The following is a 27,883-nucleotide window of genomic DNA, read 5'->3' as shown; positions in this document are numbered from 1 at the left end:
GTTGGAATGAAATTAATTGGCTTTAGCAGAAATGTTAAAAAGAATTATGTAAGAATATGTTATGGTTAAAAGAATTCGGTATAAATAAGATTTAAGTTTTAAGTTTTAAGGTTTTTTATGGTAAGATAAGGTTAAAATAGATCAAGGTAATTTAATGACAGAATATTGTGAAAGATGGAAAGGATTTGCTGAGATAATTAACAACTAGAATACAAAAAAGGGAGGTGTGAGGAGGCCAATGAAATAAGTTAATGAAAGTTAAGGATTTGGGAATATTGGATTTGTTTTTAAATTTGTTGTATATTTTTTGTTTTTTGATTGTGTTGAATTGTGTGTTTTGTTTTTTCTTTTTGATTTTGGTTTGTATTGATTTGTATTGTTTAATTGTTATTTTTATCTATTCTTTTCTTTCTTTTTCTCTCCTTCTTATTTTTTCCTTCTTTTTTCTTTGTAACTTTAAAATTCTCAATAAATATCTTTAAAAAAAAAAGGCGGGCGCCGCCAAGGAACAGAAAGTCATAAAGGTGAGCACTATCCAATAATTTAAAAGATGGGAGGAGAACATAGAGATATTGGAACGGAACATTTTATCTGTGATCTCATTTCAATTTTTCCAGGTGAATGAAGTTGCTTCTTGAGAAAATGACTAGTGTGAGAGTACCCAGAGTCTCCAGATGACACATCAAGGTATAACGTCAAGCCTTGCTCAAGAGGGACTTGTTGAATTGCCATGCCCATCATAGAAAGCATTTGAAAAGTGGATGCCTTTAAGAGTCAGAGCAACAATCCGTGCCGCCTTAATTAAAGAAAATCTTTCTCCAGCACATTCTGCTGGAGGAGGTTATAGCAACTACAACAAATAGATCTGCTCTCAGCCAGCTAGAGGATCTAAAAAACATTTTTTGCTGCCATATTGAGGAAAAACAGAAGAGAGGAACAGGGCTTTTTTTCAGCCAGAGCTCTTCAGAATTTAGTTCTGGCACCACTCAGATGGGCACCATTGGCATTATATGAGAACAAGGGAGACATTCATGGTGAGTTTCAGCACCTCTTTTTCTAGAAAAAAAGCATTGGTTAAACAACATGCTTTCTGAGAGCCAGTGTGGTGTAGTGCTTAAGAGCAGTGGACTCGTAATCTAGTGAACCGGGTTGGCATCCCTGCTCCTCCACATGCAGCTGCTGGGTGACCTTAGGCTAGTCACACTTCTTTGAAGTCTCTCAGCCCCACTTACCTCACAGAGTGTTTGTTGTGGGGGAGGAAGAGAAAAGGAGATTGTTAGCCGCTTTGAGACTCCTTAGGGTAGTGATAAAGCGGGATATCAAATCCAAGCTCTTCTTCTAAAAAAAAAAAAAGACAAGCTTTCTCTGTCCTGGGGATGGGGGAAATTGAGCTTTTAAGTGAGGACCTGTGCCTGGAAAGCACGGGGAAAAAGGTAAGTGTGGATAAGCCCACCATGTGCTAATGCTTTGTTTTTAAGGCTCGTGCAGTGCTTGTTGCAATGAATTTGCCACCAACAAACACAGAGTTTGCATGGATCTACCGTATTTTTCGCTCTATAACACGCACCCGAACATAACACGCACATAGTTTTTAGAGGAGGAAAATCTGTAGGCATGCCACCCGTAGGCATTCCCTCCATAACACGCACAGACATTTCCCCTTACTTTTTAGGAGAAAAAAGTGAGTGTTATGGTGCAAAAAATACGGTATATTCCATGGGTTCATTCTGCTGGGCCAAAAGCCCAGGAGAGTATCATTGCTGCTTTATTCTGACAGGAGTGACAGGAGAGTATCATTGCTGCTTTATTCTGAGATGTGAGAAGTAATTTTGTTCTGGTTGAAGTATTGCTGTGAACCAAGGTGTTTTATTTTTTAAAAAAGCTTGCTTGTATATTTTATTAAGTTATGCATCTAATATTGTATATGGCACTGTGACCTGCTTGGCAACCTTTGGGTAAAAGACGGGTTATAAATACCACAAATCTGTCAATGCATAAATCGCCAATGGGAGTGCAGCCTGAGTTACTTACTGATGCGCTTCTGTCTTCTCTGTTCTTGCAGGTGAAAAGGGGCAGGAGGGAAGAAGAAGAAGAAGAAGAAGAAGAAGAAGAAGAAGAAGAAGAAGAAGACATCTGCCAGCCCCAGCAAAGCCTTTGTGATGGCTAACACAACACAGGCACATTTGCTTATTCACAGCATTCAGACACAAACCTGTGATGTTGGATACGAATGCTCTGTGCACAATTTAACAGATGACATCATCTATTGCCTCAGTCTGTTCATCTGCGTCTTTGGCCTGCTGGGGAATGGGATTGTCCTTTGGTTTCTCTGACTAGACATTAGGAAGAATCCACTCTTCGTTTACATCCTCAGCTTAGCAGCGGCTGACCTTTTCTTTCTCTTTTTGTGCCTGTTTATCACATCTTTCTTTTTTGCGCAGTATTTTGCCACCCACATCCTTCAGTGGTGTGAGCTGATGACCATATTGAACAAGATGGAAGTGTCCTCATTCAGCAGCAGTATGTATTTCCTCACTGCTATCAGTGTAGAGCGGTGTCTCTGTGTGCTGTGCCCATTCTGGTACCACTCCTTCCACCCTGCATGGTTGTCTAGTGCAGTGGCGGCTGTGCTGTGGTCTGCTGACATCCTGCTGTTTGGGCTGGACATTTGTTCTTTAAGTCACAAAACAGTGTGACGAAATGCAACAAAAGATCTCTCTTGTCAACCTCGCCTTCTTCACCCCTATCATGATTCTGTCTAGCCTGACCCTGTTCATAAAGGTTAGGTTTTGTTTTCTGCAGCGTCCGACAGGACACCTCTGTAAAACTATCTTGCTCACAGTTCTTGTGTTTGCTGTTTTCAATGTTCCCCTCAATGTGCACCACATAGCCCCTTATGATGAACTCTCTAGTGTTTTTTACATGCTTGCCTGTATCAATAGCAGCATCAACCCTGCCATTTATTTCCTGGTAGGTTTCTGTAGAAAGAGATGGTTCAGGGAGCCTCTCCAGTTCATCATTCAGAGGTCCCTAAGTGAGGAGAACGAGGCTGAGGAGGAAAGGAATGTCTGCTGCAGTTCTGATAGAGACATAGCAAACAGCCAAGTCGAAACCCCTAAGGCTAGTGTAGCCAGTGTGAAGCCCGTGGGCATAACTGGGCCAGTGATGACCTCCCCAGGTGCTTGTGAAATCTCTGTGCTCTCCTCACAGCTTTAAAAAGTATATACAGTGGTACAGACGCTTCAGATTACAGACATTTCAGGTTACAGACTCCGTTAACTCAGAAATAGTACCTCGGGTTAAGAACTTTACCTCAGGATGAGAACAGAAATCACGCAGCGGTGCAGCGGCAATGGGAGGCCCCATTAGCAAAAGTGATACCTCAGGTTAAGAATGGACCTCCAGAACGAATTAAGTACATAACCAGAGGTACCACTGTTGAGACATGGAAGGAAATGAGAAAGGCGTCACTCTTCACCCTTCCTCTCTCAACTCTGAACTTTTCAGCCCCCATCATTCAGCCTGGACACTGAGCCCCAGCTCCGAGAGCCTTCTGGCAATTCCCTCACTGTGAGAAGTGAGGTTACAGGGAACCAGGCAGAGGGCCTTCTTGGTAGTGGTGTCTGCCCTGTGGAACGTCCTCCCATCAGATGTCAAGGAAATAAACAACAATTTGACTTTTAGAAGACATCTGAAGGCAGCCCTGTTTAGGGAAGTTTTTAATGTTGAATGTTTCATTGTGCTTTTAATATTCTGTTGGGAGCCACCCAGAGTGGCTGGGGAAACCCAGACAGTAATAATAATAATAATAAGCGGTTGCTGAACAGCTTGGTGGGTTTCTGGATGAAACATCGGCTCTGGATCCATTCCAGTCCGGCTTCCGCGCTGGTCATGGGACCGAGACGGCTCTGGTCGCCCTAACAGATGACCTTCGTAGACAGCTGGATCGAGGCGGGTCGGGGCTGCTGATTCTTCTAGATCTATCAGCAGCTTTCGACATGGTCGATCACGAACTTCTGGACCACCGCCTTGCCGACGTGGGGATCCAGGGCACAGTCCTTCAATGGCTGCGCTCGTTTCTCTCTGGTCGGGGACAGAGGGTGGCGCTTGGGGGGGAATTGTCATCGCGCCACTCCTTGGTGTGTGGAGTACCTCAGGGTGCGATACTCTCCCCGATGCTTTTCAACATCTTTATGCGCCCCCTCGCCCAGCTTGTTCGGAGTTTTGGGCTGGGTTGTCATCAGTATGCCGATGACACCCAACTCTATCTGTTGATGGATGGCCATCCTGACTCGGCCCCAGACACACTGACCAGATGTTTGGAAGCTGTGGCTGGATGGTTACGTGGGAGCCGGTTGAAGCTAAATCCTTCGAAGACAGAGGTCCTGTGGCTGGGACGGGGCGATATGGGATTGGGGGGGCAACTCCCATCTCTTGCGGGGGCGCAATTAGTGCCAGCACCGTCCGTTAAGAGTTTGGGTGTAATCTTCGACACCTCCCTTTCCATGGAGGCGCAGATTGCAGCTATAACAAAGGCGGCATTTTTCCATCTCCGCCAAGCTAAGCAGTTGGCTCCTTACCTCTCTCGCCCTGACCTAGCCACTGTGATCCACGCGACGGTCACCTCCAGACTGGATTATTGTAACTCGCTCTACGTGGGGCTGCCCTTGAGACTGACCCAGAAACTCCAGCGGGTGCAGAATGCTGCAGCGAGACTCCTTACGAGGTCTTCGCTGCGAGATCACATTCACCCGGTGCTATACCAGCTGCACTGGCTCCCGGTGGAGTACAGGATCAGGTTTAAGGTGCTGGTTTTAACCTTTAAAGCCCTATATGGCCTAGGACCCTCGTACCTACGGGACCGCCTCTCCTGGTATGCCCCACAGAGAAACCTACGGTCTTCAAATAAAAACATCTTGAAGGTCCCAGGCCTCAGAGAGGTTAGGCTGGCCTCAACTAGAGCCAGGGCTTTTTCGGCTGTGGCTCCGATCTGGTGGAACGCTCTGTCACAAGAGACCAGGGCCTTGCGGGACTTGACATCTTTCCGCAGGGCCTGCAAGACAGAGCTGTTCCACCAGGCCTTTGGCCAGGGCACAGCCTGACTCCCTCCCTCGGCAATCTTCGCAGAGCTCTGGCCCAATGGTTGCCAGTGGCTTGAATTAATTAATTTTTATAATGAACGATTTTAGAATGTTGTTTATGTTGTACTTTTGTACTGTTTTATTGTTGTTAGCCGCCCTGAGCCCGGCTTCGGCTGGGGAGGGCGGGATATAAATAAAATTTATTATTATTATTATTAATAATAATAATAATAATAATAATAATAATAATAATAATAATTATTATTATTATTATTATTATTATTATTCTAGGCTGAGACTGAGGCCATAGCTGCCACTCCTAGCCTTAAAAAGTACATTGAGGTACAGAACACCATCCATCTCTGATTGTTGAGGGTGACAGGTGATGTGGCATGTTCTCACACATCACACAAGCTGTTTCAGAATCAATAAGAGAAATGGTAGAAGGAACAAGCCAAGGGGAATTGATTCTCCTCACCTCAAGATAAAAAATAACTCACTACTGGTCAGGGGCATTGGGACAAACGAGAAGAGGGTTCCCATGAGTTCCTGAAACCAATCCTAGCATGAGAAGGAAACAGTCCCCTGGTGGCACATGACAAACCTTGCAGCTCTTCTTCCAAAATGACTGCACTCAAACATGGTTCTTGGGTAACAACATCTGCACAAAAAAAGCTGCTCAATGAAGATGGTCTTGCCTTCCACCCCTCCCACTACCTCCCTAGAGGTAGTGGGACAAGCAGCAGGGCACCAGTTGCTTTCTTGTGCCATCAAAAGTGATGAAAAGTATCCTTCCTATTCTTCTTGCCAACTTAATGGACACCACCAGAGACTTTTCCATAGCCAGCAGAAGAGGATCAAAGAGGCAGCTATGGCAGGCATGGATGGCAGCAGGAGAATGTGAGGGAGAGAATGAGTTTTGCAGTGATAGCATTTTAAGCCTCATTCCTGGTGCAATCTGCGTTTGGGCCAACCTTCCTGACAGTGCGCAACCCAGAGAGTGGTGTGGGAACTGTAGCTGCGTCTCCCCTTTGGAGTGAGATCTTGTGGGTTTGGATTCTCCCATGAGATCTTGCAAGAAGAGGGATGGGTGAGGCCTTTAAAAGGCCCACTTGTGAGAGTACAGGGCCATTTTGCCCTATGATCTCATAAGGGGCATGAGGAAGGATTGGCCAAGGAATGCCTTAAATTTGATTACAGCCTCTGCCTGACTGGAATCTCTCTCCTGGTCACCCAGTGAGACCCTGGTAGCTTGGCTTGTACCATACCAGGGTTCAGCACAGGATAATTCCCATGGAGGGGGGCTGGGTGTTTCCCCAACCCCGATGGAGTGCTATTCCATCAGCAGGCGGTGACTGGAATGAAGAGATGATCCTTGCTCTATTTCCATGCCAAGCCTGCTTTCCACTGTAGTCAATAAAGATTTGGCCTGAGTTCACCCAACATCTATGTCCTGTGTCAATTATTTCAACAGTCTCGCAGGACCGCAGCTTGCACCTGCCTGGGTATTATTAATACTATTATCAAAATTTGCATAGTGCCCTATACCCACAGGTCTCAGGGCAGTTCACACCATAAAATCACAACATGAAACCACAAAATACATTTTAGTATATGTGCTGTCGAAGTGAGCACTAATCACAAAATACATAATAAAAATAAATACAAGAACAACCCAACAATCAATGCACATACATTTTAATAAAATATACAAGAGATCTTCATTTTATTGAGCTGTCAGAATATGGAATTTAAGAAGACTTGCTCATGTATTAACCCACCCCCCTCAACTCAGAGAAAATGCTTGGAAAACTGGTGATCAATATATTCCTTTGGATTCTAAAAATTCCCCACAATCCGTGTGTGAAATGTCTTGAAAATGGACTTGATCTGAAATGGAACTGTCTATTTTGAAACCTGGTGTGAATTTGAATTTAAAACTAGAATGTGTTCTTGGAAAGTAAGCTGATGATTCATTCATGCCTCCTCTCAATTTAAAAAGAAAAAGAAGAATTTCATCGTGCAGAAACAGGAAGATGTGGTGGATTGGTTTGGTGTCCTTACCTTAACTGGAAGTTGAGTTCATAATTTCTTTTTGTTATGCTAGCGTTAACTGGCATCTTGCTTATTAACAATGTGAAAACAAGGTGGATTTCAAAATATTTTGATAATGTAACTGAATATAACAACCATGTTGATGTGTTAGATTTAGACCAAGTTCTGTATGAGAAGAATCAAAACTATTTGCATCTCACAGAGAGTGAGAAGGACAAAAGCCTGGGTGGAGAGTTGAGAGTTTGCTTCCCAAACCAACGCTGGATACAGAATAAATAAGAATTTGGACACAGCCTAAGTAAAAGAGGGTTAGCACTGCAGCCTTGGCAAGAGTTTGTACCTGAGCCTCCCATTTCTCAGCATTCTTACTGCTGTACCAAACCAACACTGAATGCAATGCAAGACATTACATTTTGAAAATGTGTGTGTGTGTGTGGGGGGGATTGCTGTTAGCATACCCTGCAACATTTCTCCAATAGGGTTGTCCTATTCCATAAGGGTAATTTTACTATTATACCCTACACATCTTCCTGGGTTGCCCCAGCCACTCTGGGCAGCTTCCAGCATATATAAAAACATGATAAAACACCAAACATTAAAAAAATTCCTTATACAGTATTGCCTTCAGATGGGTCAGATAACTTCATACCCTCCAACATTTCTCCAATGAAAGCAGGTACATCCTAAGGAAAAGTGGGGCATTCCCGGATCAAATCAGAAAGCAGGATGGCTTCTCTAAATCAGGGACGTCCCTGGGAAATAGGGACACTTGGAGGGTCTATGTTAGCTGACAAATGTTGGCTAACGCCGCTCCATTTCCATTTTTCTGTTTTGGGGCAAGAAACTGGAGTGGGCACTTATAGCTTCAGGTTGACCTGGTTGTTGTAACTTCAGATTCCTAGTCCTTGACTGAAGAATTTAGGCTTTGCTTATGGTAATGGCTGATTGCTTAGAATCAATAGAGGAAACTATACACCTTTGATCCTTTGGCAAAAGCTGATGCCACAAACAAGGTGGTATTGAAGATAGCTGCAGGACCTGAGAAACCTCACCTCCTGGACTTCCGGGTTGGCGCGATTTGGAAATGGCGGATTCCCTCCGAGCTGCGGAGGGAATCGGCTCAACCGAGGACGGGTCTTTGCTGCGCCGGTGACGCGGGGACCCTTAAAAACCGCAGGCGCGGAAGCCTGCGGACTGAAGACTCGGTGGGTGCCTTAAGCGCCCCCCGATCCACGAAGAGCCTTTTTAAAGGCTGCGGAGAGGATACGGAGGGCGGCGTGGCACTGAGAGTCGATCGCTACCTCGGCGGAGTGAAGCCGCGAGCCATGACCAGAGAGCGCTGACTTCCTTCCTTGAAATTTGGACTGAAAAGAAAGAACCCGTGAGTAAGACGGAATTGGATTTTAAAAATATTACCCTGAATTGGAGACGACCGGGGGGTGTGCTAAAAGGAAGTCCGCACCCCCCCCTTGCAGACGATCTAAGCAACGACAAAGTGCTAAGCTGGAGAGCCTACCCTTGGAGGGGTGAGTTAAAAAGGTCACTAACTTCCAAGATTTAGTTAAAAGAAATTTTGAGCTGGAGAGTGGAGACTGGGAAGCCTTCTTTTTGCTTTAAACAACCCCCCTCCCGGGCCCGGGAGCGTCCTGTCTCTGTGCCTGTGTAAGAGCTGCGGAGTTTGACAGCTGTCAAAGCTGTCAAGCGGGCAGTTTAGAGCGGAAAAATTGCTATTTAAGATCCCTCTGGACTAAGATGAGTTACAATTGAACCAAGATTGCTGGAAACAAAGTAATAAAAATAAGTTAAAGGATTGTTGGAGAAAAGACTAATAAGTAACCAGATTCCCCCTGGGGGGAATTCTGTGAAACTACAATGGATACAATGGCTGTGGATGGAAAGTTACTGGTGGAAATCGAAAGGATGTTTCAATTGGTGGGAACTCTACAAGAGCAGAGCTTAGCTATGAATAAACAACTTATGACCTTGACTTCTGGAACAGGCAGCTCTGCTGTATGTATTGAGGACCTGAATGAGAAAGAATCCACAGCTGAATGGGAACTGATATCTGAAGAGGTGGAAGAGACTAAACAAGAAAAAGAGAAAGTAAAGCTGGGGAGTAATAACCAAAAGCCGACATCTGTGGAATACAAGCAAGGAGATTTTTGGATTACATCTACCACAAGTCTGCGAAAGATGAAGAAGAAGAAGGAGGAGGCCCCGGGAGTTTATGGAACACAGGAACTTAAAACAAAGAAATATGATTGGGGCCTCCATTCTGACTTTGACTTTGAAGATGCAGGATTTGTGGAAATTTTTCAGCAGTGGCTTTCAAATGTCCTTGTGGGAAGAGAATATGGTTTGATGGCGAAAGAACTCTTTCCAGATTTGATGACTGACATAAAGGACTACCAACAAGACCGGCGGAGAGGGACTGAAAGAGACTTGAAAGCCTCGGACGTGAGGAACCCAGGCTAAGAACTGCTATTCTGGATATGTATTGGGAAGGGACAAAAACCGGGGATGGGAGGGAGGGAAGAAGAGAATCTTAAAAACACTCAAGACCTTTAGGTTTAGTTAATATGACTTTTAATTAAGACAAAATGAGAAATCGACGGAAGAGAACTTGAGTCCAACTTAGGAAAAATCTATATTTTGTTTATAAAAAAGGTAATAAGATGGTTAAGAGGAGAAACACCAAATTGCTGACACAATCTTGGGAATTGGGATGCACGAGGGGGGGTGGGGGGAAGTCTGGGAATAGGGTTAGGAAACTAGGATTTTCGGAATTTATACATGTTCTTGTCTTCTGTCTTTTTTGGTGTGTGTTTTGTCTTTATAAAAGTGGAAAAACCAATAAAAATTTAAAAAAAAAAAAGAGAAACCTCACCTCCTTTTCTGGTATTAAAGCCAAATATTTGTTCATTTAGAATCAAAAAATGAATCTCAGCCCTCCTGCCATCTTGTCTATCCTGCTCTCATAGCTACTTAGACCTCCATTATCTCCCCAGTTTCTCTTCCTACTAACTTTTCCAAGGACAGTCCTGGACTTACAGAAGCTGTCCTGGTTTCTGATTTGATCCTGGAATGTCTTGCTTTTCCTTAGGATGTCCCTATTTTTATCAGAGAAATGTTGGCGGGTATGTTAGGTGACCCCCGAGCCAAGGACATAAGTAATACAACTTTTAGAAGGCATCTGAAGGCAGCCCTGTATAGGGAAGCTTTTTAATGTTTATTCTTTTTTTAATAGATGTTGGAAGCCACTTAGAGTGGCTGGTGCAACCCAGTCAGACCTACAAGGTATAAATAATAAGATCATTGTTAATATTATTATTGACACCCCTATTTTCATCAGAGAAATGTTGGATGGTATGGAGTTGACTTACAACTGTTAGGCACATAGAATCTACACCACATGACTTTTTTGTGTGGTCTGGCTTTGGGAAGTACACTGATAGAATAACTTTCCACAAGCACATTCAAGGCTGGGCACCAGGAGTTAAAGAGAGAATCAAAGCCTGCTGCTACAAATACTTTTGAAAAGTGATGCACAAAGTTTAGTCCTTCTTTGGCTGGTGTCCCTCTTGCGCTTCTCGTGGCCCCTGGGATCTTATTATCCAGGCTATCTTGTTAGCATCAGACGTGTTTCACGTCATACTCTGCAAATTGGATAGTTGCATCACTCTGCCCTATCACTCCACCTCCCCAGAGATTCAAAGTGGGTAGATTTGATATAGTGCCACATGAAGGCAAAGGAACATCTCCACGCAACCCCTCCCACCCCCCAAAAGAGGGAAGTTGAGAAACCATTATGCTTTTCCATGACTGCATATAAAAATGTAATCATCGAAGATGCTCAGTCACCCTCCCTTTGGTACAGAATAGCTAATTTATTAAATAGGAAGGAATTCAGTTTAGAAGAGTCCTCCTTACTATGAACTACTCTTTTGAATGAAGAAGAGAATTCTGCATTTCAGGATTATTGTTTATTGTGCCCATTTACCATCCAGTGCCATAAAAGTGAATGGCTCTGAATCAGGCTTCATATCCCCTAGTCTAGATGCTTTTTGCTTTCAACTCACTATGTCAAGATAGTGAGAAACTCCAAAGGCAACCTTGAAAGAACCACACAAGGCTATCAACAGCTGCAAATACAAGTAAGGTATACTGTTGCAGAAGGGATGCGTTCTCTTTTTAAGCTCTCTATATATGTGTATGTGTATGTGTATATGTATATGTGGACAAGTTCCTAAACAAGCCTATTGTACTCAATGATACTTAAAAGTGCTTAACTTTGGCTGTTATTTTAAGACATTCAAAGGGAGAAAAAGGGACTCTGTGTGTGTGCACTCTTTGTTTGGTAATCTGGCTGTTCAGCCCAGTTTCTCTTTCCAACATCTCTTAGATTCCCAAATGCACAACAGATTTATTATTTATTCAGACAGCTCTTAATAATATAAGGGAACATGCTATAAGATTAGCTTTACAGGTCTATACAACAATAACATCAGGAGTGCAGCTATGCCTGACCTTGGGGGTGAAGTCCAGAGAGGTCCCCAAATGACCACCCAGATAGTGGCAGATGATGGCAGCAGTGGCAAGTGGCATCAGTCCCTGCAATAGCATGCTGTGGTCCACCCATTTTTATTTTTTAAAATTACAATCGGGGTGTAGCTGGCTAGGCATGCATATTACAATTTTTATCCAGAATAGTGCTAATTCCCAAGTAAACTGGCTTGTCCACATCAGAGCAAATTGTGGACTTGCACTGGCCTGGCTCCCCATTAATATAGGGGCCCCATATGATGCCCTCCCCATCTCAGTGGTGTCCTGGACATTTCCCTCTTTAAATGTGGGGCTTTAGAATCCTTGGAAAGTATGAATCAGAAAAAGCCAGCCTTTAAAGTGGGGAAGGTCATGAAGAACTCTGGGATGGGGACCACGTTTTGTTCCAGTTTGGAGTAGTTCTATTTGTTTTGCAGCAGTAAGTAAACTTCACTTCATTCCTAATTGCACAATCTCATGATGGTGCTATGATTTAACTGAGTTTTCAAAATGTGAAATGACGTGTGCAGAGTCTTTTTGTTGCTGTTCTCAGATGGGCAAACATTTTATTTTCTCTCTAATATATCAGGAATGTAGAAGCAGCTGCCAAGCATGGAATAACAATAGTGGAGGTAGAGGAAAGAAAAATGTTAATTGTGTGCTTTGAAAGCGAAGTAATAAATGTCACTAGCGAAAGGATCCCCTCCCTTCCATGAAGCCTATTAAGTTCAGTGTCTAAAATTTTCTAGCTGCACCACCGAGTTGCATAAAAGCACAGCAAAAAATCCCAGGTTAAAATCAGCACGTTCTAGGGGCTTGTTCACACTAGAGAAAAATGTCTATTTGTCTGGTTTGTTTCCTCATTAATTTTTGTATGTGCACATGATGCCCTCTTCCTCTCATTTGTTGTCCTGGACCTCCCTACTTTTAAATGCAGAGGTTTTTTAATCTGTGGAAAGCCCCAAATGGCCAGGTAATGTGTTCTGACATTGGGTGGTGGATGCCTTGCTCTGGTTCTGTCCCAGTTCTCTTCTGACAACTCTTCCCCCACCTCCTCCTCAGGCTTGCCCACCCTGGAGCAAAACATGGATCTACACTTGCCTGTCTTCCTATTAATGTAGGGGCATCCACAAGACATCAGTGTTTGTCTCAGAACTTTCCCTCTCTAAACCATTGCCGGATTTACATATAAGCTAGACAAGCTATAGCTTAGGGCCCCACTCTCTTGGGCGCCCCCAAAAAACTTAAAGAAAAAATACCTGGATGTACATTTCCAAAATATAAGATAAAAAACAAATAAAATAAAATCTACAGATAGCAAATGGATTTAGATACCTATTAGGTCCATAAATTACCATGTAGCATATATTCAACACAAAAACAGCGACAATTTGTTGTTGACAAAGGACAGCTGGACATATAAAGGGCCCTATTACCTTCAGTAGCTTAGGGCCTCATCAAACCTAAATCCGGCCCTGCTCTAAACGCAGTGTCTTTCTGTTCTTGGAAAGTCCAAAACATCTAAGACTGCTACCCCCTCCCCCATTTAAAGGGTTGGGGAAAAGTTCCAGGATACCACTGTTTTAATGGCAAGACAAGCAGGTGCAAACCCACATTTTGCTACAGTGTGGACAAGCCCTTTATTTCTTTCCCATTGCCTCTTTATTTCACTTTAATAAATAATACTGTAAACTTAAGGCACCAGGTACATTTGAGGATTTCTGCTCTAACCAGGGCTGTCTTACCCATAGGCACCAGGGGTGCGGGGCACCGGGCACCGGGCTCTCAGGGGCGCCAGGCTGAGAGTCCGGGGCCTGAGAGTTACCGGTAAGTCTGGGGAAGAGCCCGCCTGTCGGTCAGAAGGCCACGGCGGGCTCTTCTGCTGCGGGCAGCTCTGTGCTGTGAATTCGGGGGCGACCAAGCCAGCAAGACGCTGAGGCGGCCGGCCAGCTCTGCCCTTCTGCATGCCTGGGACTGGGCAACCTGGAGGGAGGGCGCTGGGCGGATCTTTGCACCCTGGCGTTGCATATGCTTAACACAGCCCTGGCTCTAACTGTATGATTTACAAATAAACGAAGAGCAGAACTGACTATTACAGATGCATTAGTTAATGGGTAACTTTAAAAAGAGAGAAGAAAAGGGGATTTAAATCAGCTGCTTATTCAGAAAGTGAAAAATAAGCTGAAATACTGTATATACTCGAGTATAAGCATACTTTTCCAGCACATTTTTTATGCTGAAAAAGGCCCCCTTAGCTTATACTCAAGCGAGGATCCTTTTGGGCTGCTCCTTCTTCCTCCTCCTCCTCTGCTGCTGTCTGCGGCGGCAGCGGAGGAACAAGCAGCCCGAAAGCAGCCCTTTCGGGCTGCTTGTTCTTCCTCCGCCACTGCCACCACCACCAGGTTTGTGGTGTGATGAACCGGCTTATACTTGAGTCAGTAAGTTTTCCCAGTTTTTTGTGGTAAAATTAGGTGCCTCGGCTTATATTCGGGTCGGCCTATACTCGAGTATATACGGTACCTTCCTCTTTAAAAACAACAACCCTAGTTAACTAATTTGTGTACAACTGCCATTGAGGGATGTCCATGCTGGTTGGGAGTTGGAATCCAACCGAGGGTGACAGATTCCCCATCCCTTTAATATGGAGTTACATGGCAAGGCTTCCTTCCTGGCATGCTAGCACTTTTTACTTGCATTGATATATATATAGCCAGAGATTGTTATGGATGACTTCACTCTGCTACCTCCACCATCTGATTGTCATAAAACCAGGGGGAATCCTGAAAATGACATGCCAGTTTCTGAGCATCTTCCTTACTTGTTTCTGCAGGTGATCTAGATATGGAACTCAAATCTCCAGCTGAGAACATAAACAATGTGACAGAGTTTATCTTTTTCAGCTTAACCCAAAATGAGGAGCTGGAGAAAATTTGTTTTGTGGTTTTTCTGTTCTTCTATTTAGCCATTGTGCTGGGAAACTCTCTGATCACAGTCACCATCATCTTCAGCTCCCGCTTGAATTCTCCCATGTATTTTTTCCTCAGCTACTTATCTTTTGTAGACATCTGCTACTCCTCTGTCACGGCTCCCAAAATGATTATAGACTTCCTTGTAGAAAAGAAAACCATTTCCTTCATTGGCTGCATAGCGCAGCTCTTTGGGGTCCATTTCTTTGGCTGCACAGAAATCTTCATCCTCACAGTGATGGCGTACGACCGGTACATTGCAATCTGCAAACCTCTCCACTATACCACCATTATGACCAAGCGGGTTTGTGGGCAGATGATAGCAGCCTCATGGGTTGGGGGGCTCATGCATTCATTGGTGCAGACCCTTTCCGTCACTCAGGTCACCTTTTGTGGACCCAATGAAATTGACCACTATTTCTGTGATGTCCACCCTTTATTGAAACTGGCTTGCACAGATACCTACATTATTGGCATCATTGTGGTGGCTAATAGTGGGATGATTGCATTGGGCTGCTTCATCATCCTGGTTATCTCCTACATTGTCATCTTGGTCTCCTTGAGGTCTCGCTCTTCCGAAGGGCGTCAGAAGGCTCTGTCTACCTGCGCTTCCCACATCTTGGTGGTCATTTTATTTTTTGGGCCATGCACCTTTATGTACATACGCCCTTCCAGTGACTTTGCAGAAGACAAGTCGGTGGCTGTGTTTTACACCGTGATCACCCCGATGCTCAACCCATTGATCTATACATTACGAAATGCGGAGATGAAGAATGCCATGAGAAAACTATGGAGCAGGAAAGTGACTTCAAGTGAGAAAGCAAAAATATGAATTTTAGCATCATTTATGTCATTAATTTAGTTAAATAAGGTACATAGAAATCCAGTGGGGCGAAACCACTTGGACCCATGCCCCGAAAGCACAGGGCAAGCGAAAAAACTGCCTGGACCCATGCTTTCTAGGCATGGGACAAGTGGGTGTGTAGATGAGCTTGTAGTAGTAAAAACGCAGCTGGTGCAGATTTTTCAGCTCTGGTGTGTCAGGATTTATGATCTCCCTCTCACACCAAGATTTAGTGGTATTTACACAGTAGTTTCAGTCCAAGCACACAGCTCAATCTTCCTCACTAGATGGGTCAGTTGAGCCCACTGAAGGGTGGGCTCTTCGCCAACAGGATATCCTCCATTGGCTGCCCCTCCTTCTGTTGGCCTGATGCCAAGCCTGGACTCTACTCCTCCTCCTAATACAAGGAGACTCAGGAGCAGCTTGTCCAGTTTGCCCCTCCTCCCCTGAGAACGGGTTTGAGAGCTGTGGCCCCTCTCCCTGCCTTACACTGTCTTGGGAATTTACGACATGCATTCCAGGACAGGCTCATCTCATTCTCCGCATGGGAAGAAAGCAAGTCTCTGTCTCTTTCTGCCTGCCACCCCTCCTTGGTCCTCGGAGCCCTCGCTGTCACTCTGGGTGGGAAGGAATGTTCCTGACATGGTGTAATGTGTGTACAACTATGTGACTCAGTACCTTGGTAGCTGCACTTTGAACTAGTTGCAGCTTCTGAACCAGGCACATGGGTACAGTGGTACCTCGGGTTACAGACACTTCAGGTTACAGATTTCACTAACTCAGAAATAGTACCTCGGGTTAAGAACTTTGCTTCAGGATGAGAACAGAAATCGCACGGCAGTGGCGTGGTGACAGCGGCAGGCCCCATTAGCTAAAGTGGTACCTCAGGTTAAGAACAGTTTCAGGTTAAGAACTGACCTCCAGAATGAATTAAGTTCTTAACCCGAGGTACCACTGTAGTCTAATCATGAGGTTACCAATTCATGTGCCACCCTGGCAAGACTAGCCCTGTCCAGGAATGGTTGTAGATGGTGCACAAGTAACACTCTCTCTCTCTCTCTCTCTCTCTCTCTCTCTGTCTGTCTCTCTCTCTCACCCACCATTGAAAAAGCGCTAATTCTTCCCTCAGCAGCCCCTATAAAAATGTCTCCCTGTGCTGTGTTTAGGTTTGGGGGAAAAGCATCTTATTGCCTCCAATAGCAGATTTTCTCCAAACCTAACTGAGGTGCAGGACGGGAGAAAGAAGGAGGTCCTGATGGTTTTTCACCACTGTACTATGAAATAATGAAGAAGAAAATTAGTGGCGTGATGGAAGGAACCAAATCTGATTTGGTGAGCCATTCAAAATGTCACCATACTGTTTGCCAGTTCATTCCACCGACTCTGGTGTCCCCCCTCCCCCAGGTGCATTCTGCAAAGTGTTATTGCCACACTCAGTGGCAGATTTAAGTTGATTAGAGCAGGAGCATCAGCTAAGTCTGGTTGGGTACCGGAATAGAAAAGCAATATGAACCAGTTCGAAAGGATTATTTGTCTAAACAAATTCCACCAGGCAGGCACGGACTTTGGTCTTTCAAATGTCAGTGGTGTCCTATGTGAGCCCAAAATTTGGCACCCCCTGCCTCCACTCTGCTCAGTTCACTACGTCATAGTTGTGATGCCCTGCGGCACCTCCTAGGCTTGGCGCCCAGTGCAGTAAAACTGGTTGTTCTCTGCATCAGGCTACAAGACGAAAAGAGAGATAGGATTGCAAGGCTTTCCAGCCATTTCGTGGAAAGACCAACAAAATTGAGCTGCTCCTTTCCTTGAACTCTTTCCATTCCAGCTGGTGTTTACAAGAACTCTGTAATTAAGAAACAGTGCCTGGATTTGTCCCCTACTTCCAATCCCTTTTGTGTTATGTGTTTTAGATTGTAAACTTGAGGGCAAGACTGTCTTATCACTGACATTTGTAAGCTGCTCTGGGAGCCTTTTCTGATTGAAGAGCAGGATAACAATGCTATGAATGAATGAATGAATGAATAAATAAATACCTTGGTTTTCACTTGCTACTTTGGCGTACTGTCTATAAATGTGTTCATTTGTAAGGGGATAACTCCATTAGATACTGAAACACCAGAAGGAAAACTTCTTCACACATTTGAGATAGGATTCAATGTGTGTTCTCACTCAACTCCTCTACCAGGTTTTGGAGAGAAATGACGTCCTTCCTGTATTGCTGTGGGTTCTATAAGCCCAAATTAGTAGTCACATTGGTCAAGCAGATGCATATAAGAAGCCTGCAAACAGGGCACAAATGCAACAGAACTGTGCTTAATAATAATAATAATAATAATAATAATAATAATAATAATAATAATAATTTTATTATTTATACCCCACCCATCTGGCTGGATTTCCCCAGCCACTCTGGGTGGCTTACAGTACATATAAAAACATAGTAAAACCAAGTTATGGGTATTCAAAGGCATACTGCCTCTGACAGTGAAGCGGGAACATAGCCATCATGGCTTGTAGCCATTGGTAGTCATGTCCTCCATAAATTTACCTAATCCTCTTTTGAAGCTATTCAGGTTGATGGCCATCACTGCATCCTGTGGGCTCCTGTCTAAACAGGCACTTTCTCCTATCTGTGCTGAATCTTCCAACATTCAGCTTCATTGGTTGTGCATGAGTTCTAGTGTTAGAAGAGAGGGAGAAAAAGCTTTGCGTGGACAGGCGGAGTCCCCAGATCCCGAGCGGTGCCCCCCGTCATGTGGAATAACGACTCAAGACAACGTGCTATGGGATTAAATTGGCCACAACTTTATTAAATTTCAAATGTGGGTAGACGTTGGCTCAGGCATTGGGCGTTCTCCCTCCCCAGTCCCCAGCCGGGGACCTAGGGAGCATGAGGGTTATCCAGTGTGTGTGTGGGGGGGATGGGCCAGCTCTGGAGAACATATGTTCAAGCAAAGATAGCCGCCCCTGTTACGCCGCCGCCGCAGGGGAGAGCAATGACGACCTTTCGGCGTACGGTCAAAGCCTCCCTTCAGAAACCCCTTTAACAGGGAACCCTGGTATCGCCACAGCAAAGAGGAAGATGGACTAAAGGATTCCGCCCAAGGCCTGATACCGCCAAAGTTGTGACGTTTTACTATGGGAAAGGCGAAACCTGCCAATGCAGGGAAATTCCTTTCCAGCCCTTTAACAGCGACTTTAACGTAGCAGCGCCCGCATACCTGTGAAGAAAAGTTAACCTGCAAAACCTGTGAAGGAAAGTTAACCTGCAAAATAAGACATTAACTGAGGGTGCGTAGGGTGGGAGAAGCTCTGGAGCCAAGTGAGGATTCCTAGGTAAGATCCTCCCTCTATTGTGTGGGCAGGTAATCCCTCCCCTACCTGGCCTGGTCTCCTTGGCAACGCTTCCCCCAGGTGGGAGTGGACAACTGACTGAGGTAGGCGGATACCTCCAGGTATCCCACCTGAGGGAAGGCAAAGCCAAGCCTATGCTGATGGAGCCGCTCCAGATCTAGCGGCTGCACGCGTCCACACAAAGGGCGACCCCCCGTTTTAAGCGGGGAGCGGTCATTCTCCACCCACTTTCTCCAAGCCATGCATCATTTTATAAACGTCCATCATGTCACAAGTTGCCTTGATTTTAAACATCAGAGCCGTACCAGAGAATGAACCAAACTGTGGAGTTTCTATTCTAACTTCTAAAAATGAAAAAGGGATAATGATAGAAAAAACAAAACCTTGATTGATATTTCTGTTCTGTGTCTTAAAAAAAAGTTTTGCATTGCTTCCTCATGAACGTTTTTCTATTGGGAAACGTCTATATTCTTTTGAGAGCTTATTAACTAAATTGATGACGATGATGTGCTCTTGCAGAGCATTACCACATGCAAATATTTCAGTTCAGAAAAAGGAGAGGAGTGACAACCTTCCCAAAGATTTTGTAGAAGCAGCAGTGATTTGAGATAAATATATCGAGTCAATAGCTTCAGCTGGTCTTTTGCTCTCAAGAGGGGGATTTGGCCTGCGTTACCAGCCCTGGGACAGATGTCAGTTGGAGGAATTGCAGAGCAGTTCAGTGAAGCAAAGAACAGATAAACTTGGTAGAGAGATGCAGCAACTTTGGTCACAGATGGTATAAAGGAAACTTTGTCAGTGCTGGCAGATCGTGAAATAGGATCTCTTCCAGAGGACCAGTTTATTTTTTGCACAAATTTTTCAGGGAGGTTACACAATATCTGCCTTCTATGGAACGGTCATGCTGATTTCTTTGTGAGGTGCTTATATAACATTGCATCAGGCAAATGTTTTCACATACTTTCTAGCACATTTTATCACAGAAGTCTGCATTTGTGGGGTGGGGGTTGGGTTCGTTGTGTACGTACTTTAATTGCACAACCTGAATTTGCTGGTATGTGGTTGAATCCCACCTGAAGATAAGCGACAGCCCAGCAGCGCCCTTAAAGGACACTCCTCAATCAAGACTACCCAGGTAAGAATGGCGAGATACAGTAATGAAGCGTACAGATCAATGATTATTATTGCACTAAAGAAAATGTTGATTGGGATTTCCAAATGGTTCATTTCTTTCTTTCTTTAATGCTGCATCGAGGTACATACAACACTTCCTTATTTATTCTTAAAACACTCCTCAAAGTGCCATTTTAAAAATTCCATTTTATTTTGATGTGACCTTACACCCCCCTCTCTGGCAAAGTCACGATGGGCTCAGAACACGTGGGAAGGGGTAAAAGTTTATGGGTTCTTTTCCTTTATCCTGAGGCAACTGGAATAATCACATGGTTAACATTTTGTAAGATTCCAGGTCTCTTATTTCAGGCATGAGTGGTAAACTAAATGCAAATTGTGAGGGCAACAAGGGTAAGTTAAAAAAAGAAGAAGAGAGGTTCAAATCATGACCAATAAGAGGCAACTAAGGTCAAGAAAAAAGATATTTTGAGTCTCTCTGCCCATATTGGCAATGTCACTGATTGACAGATAATAACTTCACACAGTTATCTAATGTTTCTGCTACTGCAGGTTCTTGATATGTGCCCCAAAGAGGATAATAAAAACCACATTTAAAAATGTGTCCTTTCCTTTCTGACCATGGTGAGAAGGTTGTACAAAAATGTTGAATGGCTTGCTTAGGTCAAGGACGGGGAAACTGTGGCTCTCCAGATGTTGTTGGACTACAACTCCCATCACTCCTAACCATTGTCCATAGTGGCTGTGGGTGATGGGAGTTGGAGTCCAACAATATCTGGAGAGCTACAGGTTCCTCATCCATGGTTGAGGTGGTCATGATACTGGGCTTGGTTGCTTCCGGTTGTCCAGCCCAATCCAATGCTTATTCAGAATTAAGTTCTGTTGGGTCAATAATGGGCCTTATTCCCAATTCATTGTGCATTGGACTGGAACTCTTTGGCTCTGATGCAAAGAACAATGACTTAAACAAGAGACTGTGGGACAATAGCTGTCCATACAGAGCCCCATTTGTTGCCTAACAGCTGATCCAGTATTTCAGACTTGACACTGATGATCCCCTCTAAAAGGCAACAGGGCATATGGACATGGTAAGGAACATAGCTCCATGGTTGAACATCTATTTTGAAGGTCCCAGGTTCAATCCTTGGCATCTACAGGTAGGGCTGGGAGAGGCCCCTGTATGAAACCTTGGAGAGCCATCATCTGTCACTGTAGAGCAGGGGTCAGCAACCTTTTTCAACTGTGGGCCAGTCCACCGTACCTCAGACCATGTGGTGGGCTGGAGTATATTTTGAAGAAAAAAAATGAATTCCTATACCCCACAAATAACCCAGAGATGCATTTTAAATAAAAGCACTCATACTACTCTTGTAAAAAACAGCAGGCAGGCCCCACATATAATTCAGAGATGCATTTTAAATAAAAGGACACATTCTACTCATGTAAAAACACGCTTATTCCCGTACTGTCTGTGGGCCGGATTGAGAAGGCTATTGGGCCACATCCGGCCCCCCAGGCCTTAGGTTACCTACTCCTGCTGTAGAGCTATATGGATCAGTGATCTGACTCAGTCTAAGGCAGCTTCCTATGTTACACAGCCCAACACTAAGCCCCTCATCTCATGTGATCATTGCTGTTAGTGTGGAAAGCATTGATCATTTGTTCTTTTATTGATCTAACCGGATCACAAAAATGTTGGGAAAAGTATTTGGGTTATGATATTGACATCATCAAATAGGAAATGATAAGGAACAAGGTATCTGTGAAATCAATCATAGTAAAGATTCAAGACTCTACTCAATATATTCTTTAGGTGGAACTATATGCTGGTAATATTTTCATACATTAATCCCAGTCTGTCTCCAAAATGCAAAAATGTAAAAATGTCTCCAAAATGTAAAAAACCCAAAGACACGTATTTCCGCTTTTTGGGAGATGGTGTTTGTAGCAATAAATTTAATAACTCTGGGTGGCTTCCAACAAAATATTAAAATACAACAATTAACCAATATTAAAAGCTTCCCTAAACAACTCCCCATCACCAGTAACGATAATTGTTTTCCAGGGAATGTGAATAAGATGACCCAAAATTGTACTTTGTCTGCATGTCTATGTTTGATTCTAGTTTTCATTCTGCTCTGTTGCTTTTCTTTGCTGATTTCTTCTTTGTATGCTGTTGAAGTGTATGATTTTGTTCGAATAAATAACTTTTTAAAAATAGATAACCATCATCACTGTAGGGGCTATCCTTAGTATACCACTGGCAATAGTTGCATTAAGGGAGGTGACACAGCAACAAGGAAACATCAGTGGCACCTGAAAATACATGCATTACTAGGTTGTTCATGGCAGTCTCCGTGGCTGATTTGAGAGTGACAGTATTCTATGGCAGTGTTTTTCAACCTTTTTTGGGCAAAGGCACACTTGTTTCATGAAAAAAATCACGAGGCACACCACCATTAGAAAATGTTAAAAAATTTAACTCTGTGCCTATATTGACTATACATAAAGTAATTCTCTTGAATAGGAATCAAATAAACACAAAGAAAGTATTTTATAATTACTTTATTATGAAATAGTAAGTAAACAGAAATATGAAAAATTATAAAATATTTTATTCAGTGCGCAACCTGGGCCTGTTTGGCTGAACACAAAGCTGATATTCTGGCTGGAATCGAACGTTGCAGACCGTTCTCTGCTCAGCGGGGATTGATCCGCTGATCCCCGCTGAGCCGGCGGATGACAGCTCCGTCTCTGCACTGTGTGCGGAGAGGGAGATGTCAGAGCCCCGCTGCTCTCTATGGGGAATCGGATGAGAGCGGACCGCCTGTCCGCTCTCATCCGATCCCATCCGATCTGATCCCCACCCAGGACGGATGGAAAATAGGGTGGACACAATCCGGCGCTCGCCTAGTGGGCGAAAATGTGACTTTTTTAAAAAAAATCTTTCAAATTTTCCAATTTTTCCCACGGCACACCAGGCAACATCTCGCGGCACACTAGTGTGCCGTGGAACAGTGGTTGAAAAACACTGTTCTATGGCGATGTTAACAGGGCTGTTCGGAATAAGGAAAGCAAGTGAATGAATAAAGGATCAGATTTCTGTACAAATGTTGAAAACAAATGTATTTTATAGCTGACTGTAAAACTTTATTAAATCTAGAAATGTGAATAGCACGCTTGCATCCCAAGTTATGGACTATTCCCCCAATGAACCATTCTGCTGCTGACTTACCACACCTCCTAGATTTCCTTTCTTGAATTGCTGAATACCAATTGATTAACTACAGAGTGAAATATCTTATTTTATATTTTTAGAATGTGAATCCTTGGGAAACTTCAGATGTTAACATCTAGTTTGTGGATGTGTTGTTTTTTCATTGCTGTATTCGAAAATAACCCTCATTGTTGACACTGTTCCTTATTTTTGTACAATGGCAGGTTGTTCTAATTCTGCGTTGTAATCAACCGTCTCCTCTGACTGCATGGCGAACAGGAACAATGTGTCTGAATTCATCTTCTTGGGACTCACCGCAGATCAGGACTTACAAAAAGCCTGTTTTGCACTCTTTCTGGTCCTCTACGCAGCAATATTAACGGGGAATGTACTTATCATTGCCACCGTCAAGAGCAGCTCCCGTCTGAACTCTCCCATGTATTTCTTCCTGAGTTACCTCTCCTTTGTAGATATTGGCTACTCATCTGCTACTGCCCCCAAACTGATTGCAGACTTCCTTGTTGAGAAAAAAATCATCTCCTTTGCTGGCTGCATGACACAGCTCTTTGTGTTCCACTTCTTTGGTGTCACTGAAATCTTCCTCCTTACAGTGATGGCGTATGACCGGTACATAGCTATCTGCAAGCCCCTCCATTACACAACTATTATGAGCAAAAGTGTATGCAATTGGACGATGAGGGCATTATGGCTGGGAGCATTTGCACATTCGATGGTACAGACTCTCCTCACCTTACATCTCCCCTTCTGTGGGCCCAATGAAATTGACCATTATTTTTGTGATGTCCACCCTCTATTGAAATTGGCCTGTACTGATACTCATATTGTTGCGTATGTTGTCATTGTCAATAGTGGCATGGTTTCTCTAGTCAGTTTTGTTCTCCTGACAATTTCATATATCATTATCCTAGTCACTCTGAGAACTCATTCTTCTGAAGGGCGCCTCAAAGCCCTCTCCACCTGTGGCTCTCACATCACGGTAGTGATTTTATTTTTTGTGCCTTGCATCTTCATCTACCTGAGGCCTTCCACCACGTTCTCAGAGGACAAGGGCGTGGCCGTGTTCTACACCATTATCACCCCAATGCTCAACCCTTTGATTTACACCTTGAGAAATGAAGAGGTGAAAAATGCAATGAGAAAATTATGGAGCAAGAAAAAAGTACTTTGGGGTGGTTAATTAAAAAGCGTGAAATAAGATTATGACTTTTACAGGGCTCAGCCATTAGATCTGAATCTGGAGAGGAATGGTTCCCTCCTGATATGGTTTCATTTTTTATATTTTAGTAAAGGAAGCACTCATACATTTGTGTTCTTGCTTAGTGTTCTTTTCTATGCAAATAAATATGATTATACTCAGAGCAGGCCACCAGGATAAAGTATATTATGAACTGCTTTGAGTTTTTTTAAACAATCAATCAGTATATGATTTTTATGGAATAAAATAAACAAATAAATATTATATTCGTTAGTACGTAAAAATAGGGTTGGCATATTTCAAAAAGTAAAAACCAGAAAGTTGTTCAGTTTTTTTTAATGAAAGGAAACCACCAAAATTGTTGAACTTTATAAAGGAAAACCTGAAAGCTGTTGAACTTTTTTTTTTTTTTAAAGGAAAACACCAAGAAAACTGAAGATCCAGGACAAACCACTGCCTTCTGCGAATTCCCCCCAGACATCACTTCTGCCTTTGAAATCCCAGTAATGTCCGGGCAGCCCAACCTAAATGCTTTCATGGAAAGAGGTGTGGCGTTGAAATGACAAGAGGCTTTATTGCCTCATCTGCAGAGGGAAAGTGACTTTTATGTTAGGACACTACAGTCTTTTGCAGAGAGTTAATTTTTTTAAATTAAAAAACCCCTAAAAACTAAAAGGAACTTTTCTTGAAAATGCTTGCTCAGGAGCTGCTTGGGTTGGTGGTGGGGAGGGGAAGGTGGAAAGGAGGGCAGGGCACTGCAATAAGGGCACTGTTTTGTTTTAAATTGCCCTTTTCTCCAGGCACCCGGGAAGAGTATGAAGGGTGAACTTTGGGATGTCAACTAGGAACAAAACAACGTAAGAAGAAGTCTGCTGAAGAGGCCCATCTAGTCTGGCCTTATGGTCTCTCAGTGGCCATCCAGATGCCAGTACTCTCTGTGGTATTCAGAGGCATTCTACCTCCAACAAAGGAGCTAGAACATAACCACCATGGCTACTAGCCATCAATAGCCTTATGACCCATGAATCTGTCTTCTCCTCTTTTAATGACATCCAAGTTGGTGACCACCATTACTTCTTGTCTTTGTCCATGGAGTTTTCTTGGCAGGGATACTGGAGTGGCTTGCCGGTTCCTGCTCCAGGTGGATCACGTTTGGTCAAAACTCTCCACTATGACCTGTCCATCTTGGGTGCCCTGCTTGGCATAGTTCATAGCTTCTCTGAGTTATGCAAGCCCCTTCGCCATGGCAAGGCAGTGATCCATGAAGGGGTTCCACTGCGGGATTCCACTGTGGGAGGCAGTGGAAGACAGGAGTGCCTGGCGTGCTCTGTTCCATGGGGTCATGAAGAGTCGGACACGACTAAACGACTAAACAACAACAATTACTTCTTGTGAGAGATTTCCAGAATTTAACTATGAGCCGTATGAAGAAGTAGTTCCTTTTTTCTGCCCTGAATCTTCCAACATCCAGCTTCAATGGATCTCCCCCGCTTTCTAGTATTATGAGAGGAGAAATTCTCCCTTAACAACCTTCTCCACACCATGAATATGGTTATACACTTCTGCTATATCCCCCATTACTCACCATTCCTGTAGATTACTATAAAAAGGCATGACCCAAGGAGGGTGCCTTCTCAAAGCCTGGTAAGCACTTGCCTGGCTTCAGGAAGGAAGTAGGAGGTCTCCTCCTTCTCAAAACTCGGCTTCAGCCTGTGTCATGTGGGTGCAAATGGCCTTGCACATGACAGCATACCACGAAGGTCTGCCCCTGCCCTGGAGAGCAGCTGCAAGTCAGAGTATGTGATATTTATTCCTTATTAATTTTATGAGCTGCTTAACCTGTCCTTTAACACAAGGTCCCAGGGCAGCTTGCAACAATAAAATATGCAATTATAAAATAAATAGAATAGCTGCAACCATAAAAAGAAGAGTGTAGAAAACGGAACTAGATGGAACAATGGTCAGATTCGGTAAAAGGCAGGTTCCTATGTTCCTATATTGGCTTGACTGGGCTTGCATGAGGAGACAGGGGCATCTGAGGAAAAAGCTAGCCTGATCCAGTTTAGCCCAGCAGAAGATCAGGATGTTGAGGGTGGAAATTGATACCTATGCAACCCATACTCCCTCTAGTTCAGCTAGGGGCCACATGCAAGGAGAAGAAGATGCCCCTATGTGTAGCTGAACGAGGAAAGACATTTGCTAACAGATGCTGTGAATGCAGACTGATTCACTGCTGGGGCTGTGCACTCTTCAAAGAGTAACAATTGGGCCAATCAAATGTTTAAGAAGTGGGCTGGTGGGCTAAAACATTTCCTACTCTTCCTTTCTCTCTGAACAGATGTTTGGCAGAATCACTGCCTTTTGCAGAAGGCCCCATATAGATGCAGCCCTGGCTGCTGTGTCGCTACGGAATAGGAGTGGGGCCATTGTTCTGTACCTCTTGATTTTATGAAACCACAGACAATTGAGGAATAGTAGAATGCAGTTGAGGATCCTGGAACAATTCAGGAAAAGTTGTGGATGCATCCCCCTTGGGCATAATTAAAAGCTGCAGATAAGGAGTAGCTAAACTGTGATCTGACATCAGACTTGGCAAAAGTTCCACAAAGCAAATAGTTATATATCCTTTGGAGGAACTAACTTTGCCTCCCAGGAAGAGACTGGAAGAGCTTAATTGTTGATGAAAGGAGTAGTTGTGTTTGGAACCCTTATGTATACTTGACCTTAAATATTTCAATCACAGTTTAGTGCAAGAAGATTCATAGAAGAGAACACTGGCAGATGCAATAAGATGATTTCTTCTTACACCATTCTGTTGAGTACAAGAAGAAGCTGAAGATAATATGTGGTCAGGTGGCACAGCTTTTCATTCTTGGGTTGAAAGCATCAGTGTTTTTTAGACTTTAAAGCATCCTGTGATAACGATGCTCTAATGTTGCAGGTGGTTTAAATGCCATGAACTCCAGAGTTGCTCAGCCAGCAACAATAAAATGAACTAGGCTTCAAAGCAATAAGATAAGCATAATTAATTGCTTCCTCCTGCAAAATATTGACAATTGTCATAGATTTCATGAAGGACATGGGACCTACTCTTCAGTAAGCACTTCAGCTTGCTGGGCAAAGCAGTTGGTTGGAGTGCTACTTCATTTCTAGATCTACTTGCAGGGAAAGTTTCTCAGCTTAGTCATGGAAAAGCTCTGTTTAGAAGCAGAGGCAGATGTAGGGCAGCATGACTGGTTCTCACCCTGGGTGCCAAGCTTAAGGGGCACTGCAGGGCATTGCAACTATGATGCAGTGAATTGAACAGAATGGAAAATGAGAGGTTGTAGTGTTGCAGGAGAGTGGGAAAAATGCATAAATACTATGTTCACTGTAGTGGATATCAGCCTCCACAGTATGTTCTGGATCTCAACTACTCAATAACAGTAGAAGAGCAAATTTATTTATTCTCATTGCAGGTGATCTAGTCACAGATGA

General features: G+C 43.7%; 2 protein-coding genes and 1 pseudogene across 3 annotated transcripts; all 3 read left to right on the top strand.

The window, feature by feature from the left end:
- Window positions 1–2,100: 2,100 nt before the first annotated feature.
- Window positions 2,101–3,216, top strand: LOC308576332 (proto-oncogene Mas-like; annotated as a pseudogene). The gene has a single exon. The product of its transcript is annotated as a proto-oncogene Mas-like (transcript).
- An 8,012-nt stretch (window positions 3,217–11,228) lies between these two features.
- Window positions 11,229–15,476, top strand: LOC308576325 (olfactory receptor 4S2-like; the record flags this gene model as incomplete). The annotated part of the gene is made up of 2 exons (XM_081175577.1): window positions 11,229–11,290; window positions 14,509–15,476. Exon 2 carries the CDS (start codon window positions 14,520–14,522, stop codon window positions 15,474–15,476), a length of 957 nt encoding a protein of 318 aa, XP_081031703.1. The 5' UTR covers window positions 11,229–11,290; window positions 14,509–14,519.
- Window positions 15,477–19,929: 4,453 nt separating this feature from the next.
- On the top strand, window positions 19,930–24,388 carry LOC308573194 (olfactory receptor 4S2-like; the record flags this gene model as incomplete). The annotated part of the gene is made up of 2 exons (XM_081169897.1): window positions 19,930–19,977; window positions 23,415–24,388. Exon 2 carries the CDS (start codon window positions 23,459–23,461, stop codon window positions 24,386–24,388), a length of 930 nt encoding a protein of 309 aa, XP_081026023.1. The 5' UTR covers window positions 19,930–19,977; window positions 23,415–23,458.
- Window positions 24,389–27,883: the final 3,495 nt, after the last annotated feature.

The sequence above is a fragment of the Podarcis bocagei genome (assembly GCF_964188305.1).
Source record: "Podarcis bocagei genome assembly, chromosome: 1".
Taxonomy (NCBI): domain Eukaryota; kingdom Metazoa; phylum Chordata; class Lepidosauria; order Squamata; family Lacertidae; genus Podarcis; species Podarcis bocagei.
Note: the sequence above shows the minus strand (reverse complement) of the source record. Positions and strands in the feature narration are given on the sequence as shown.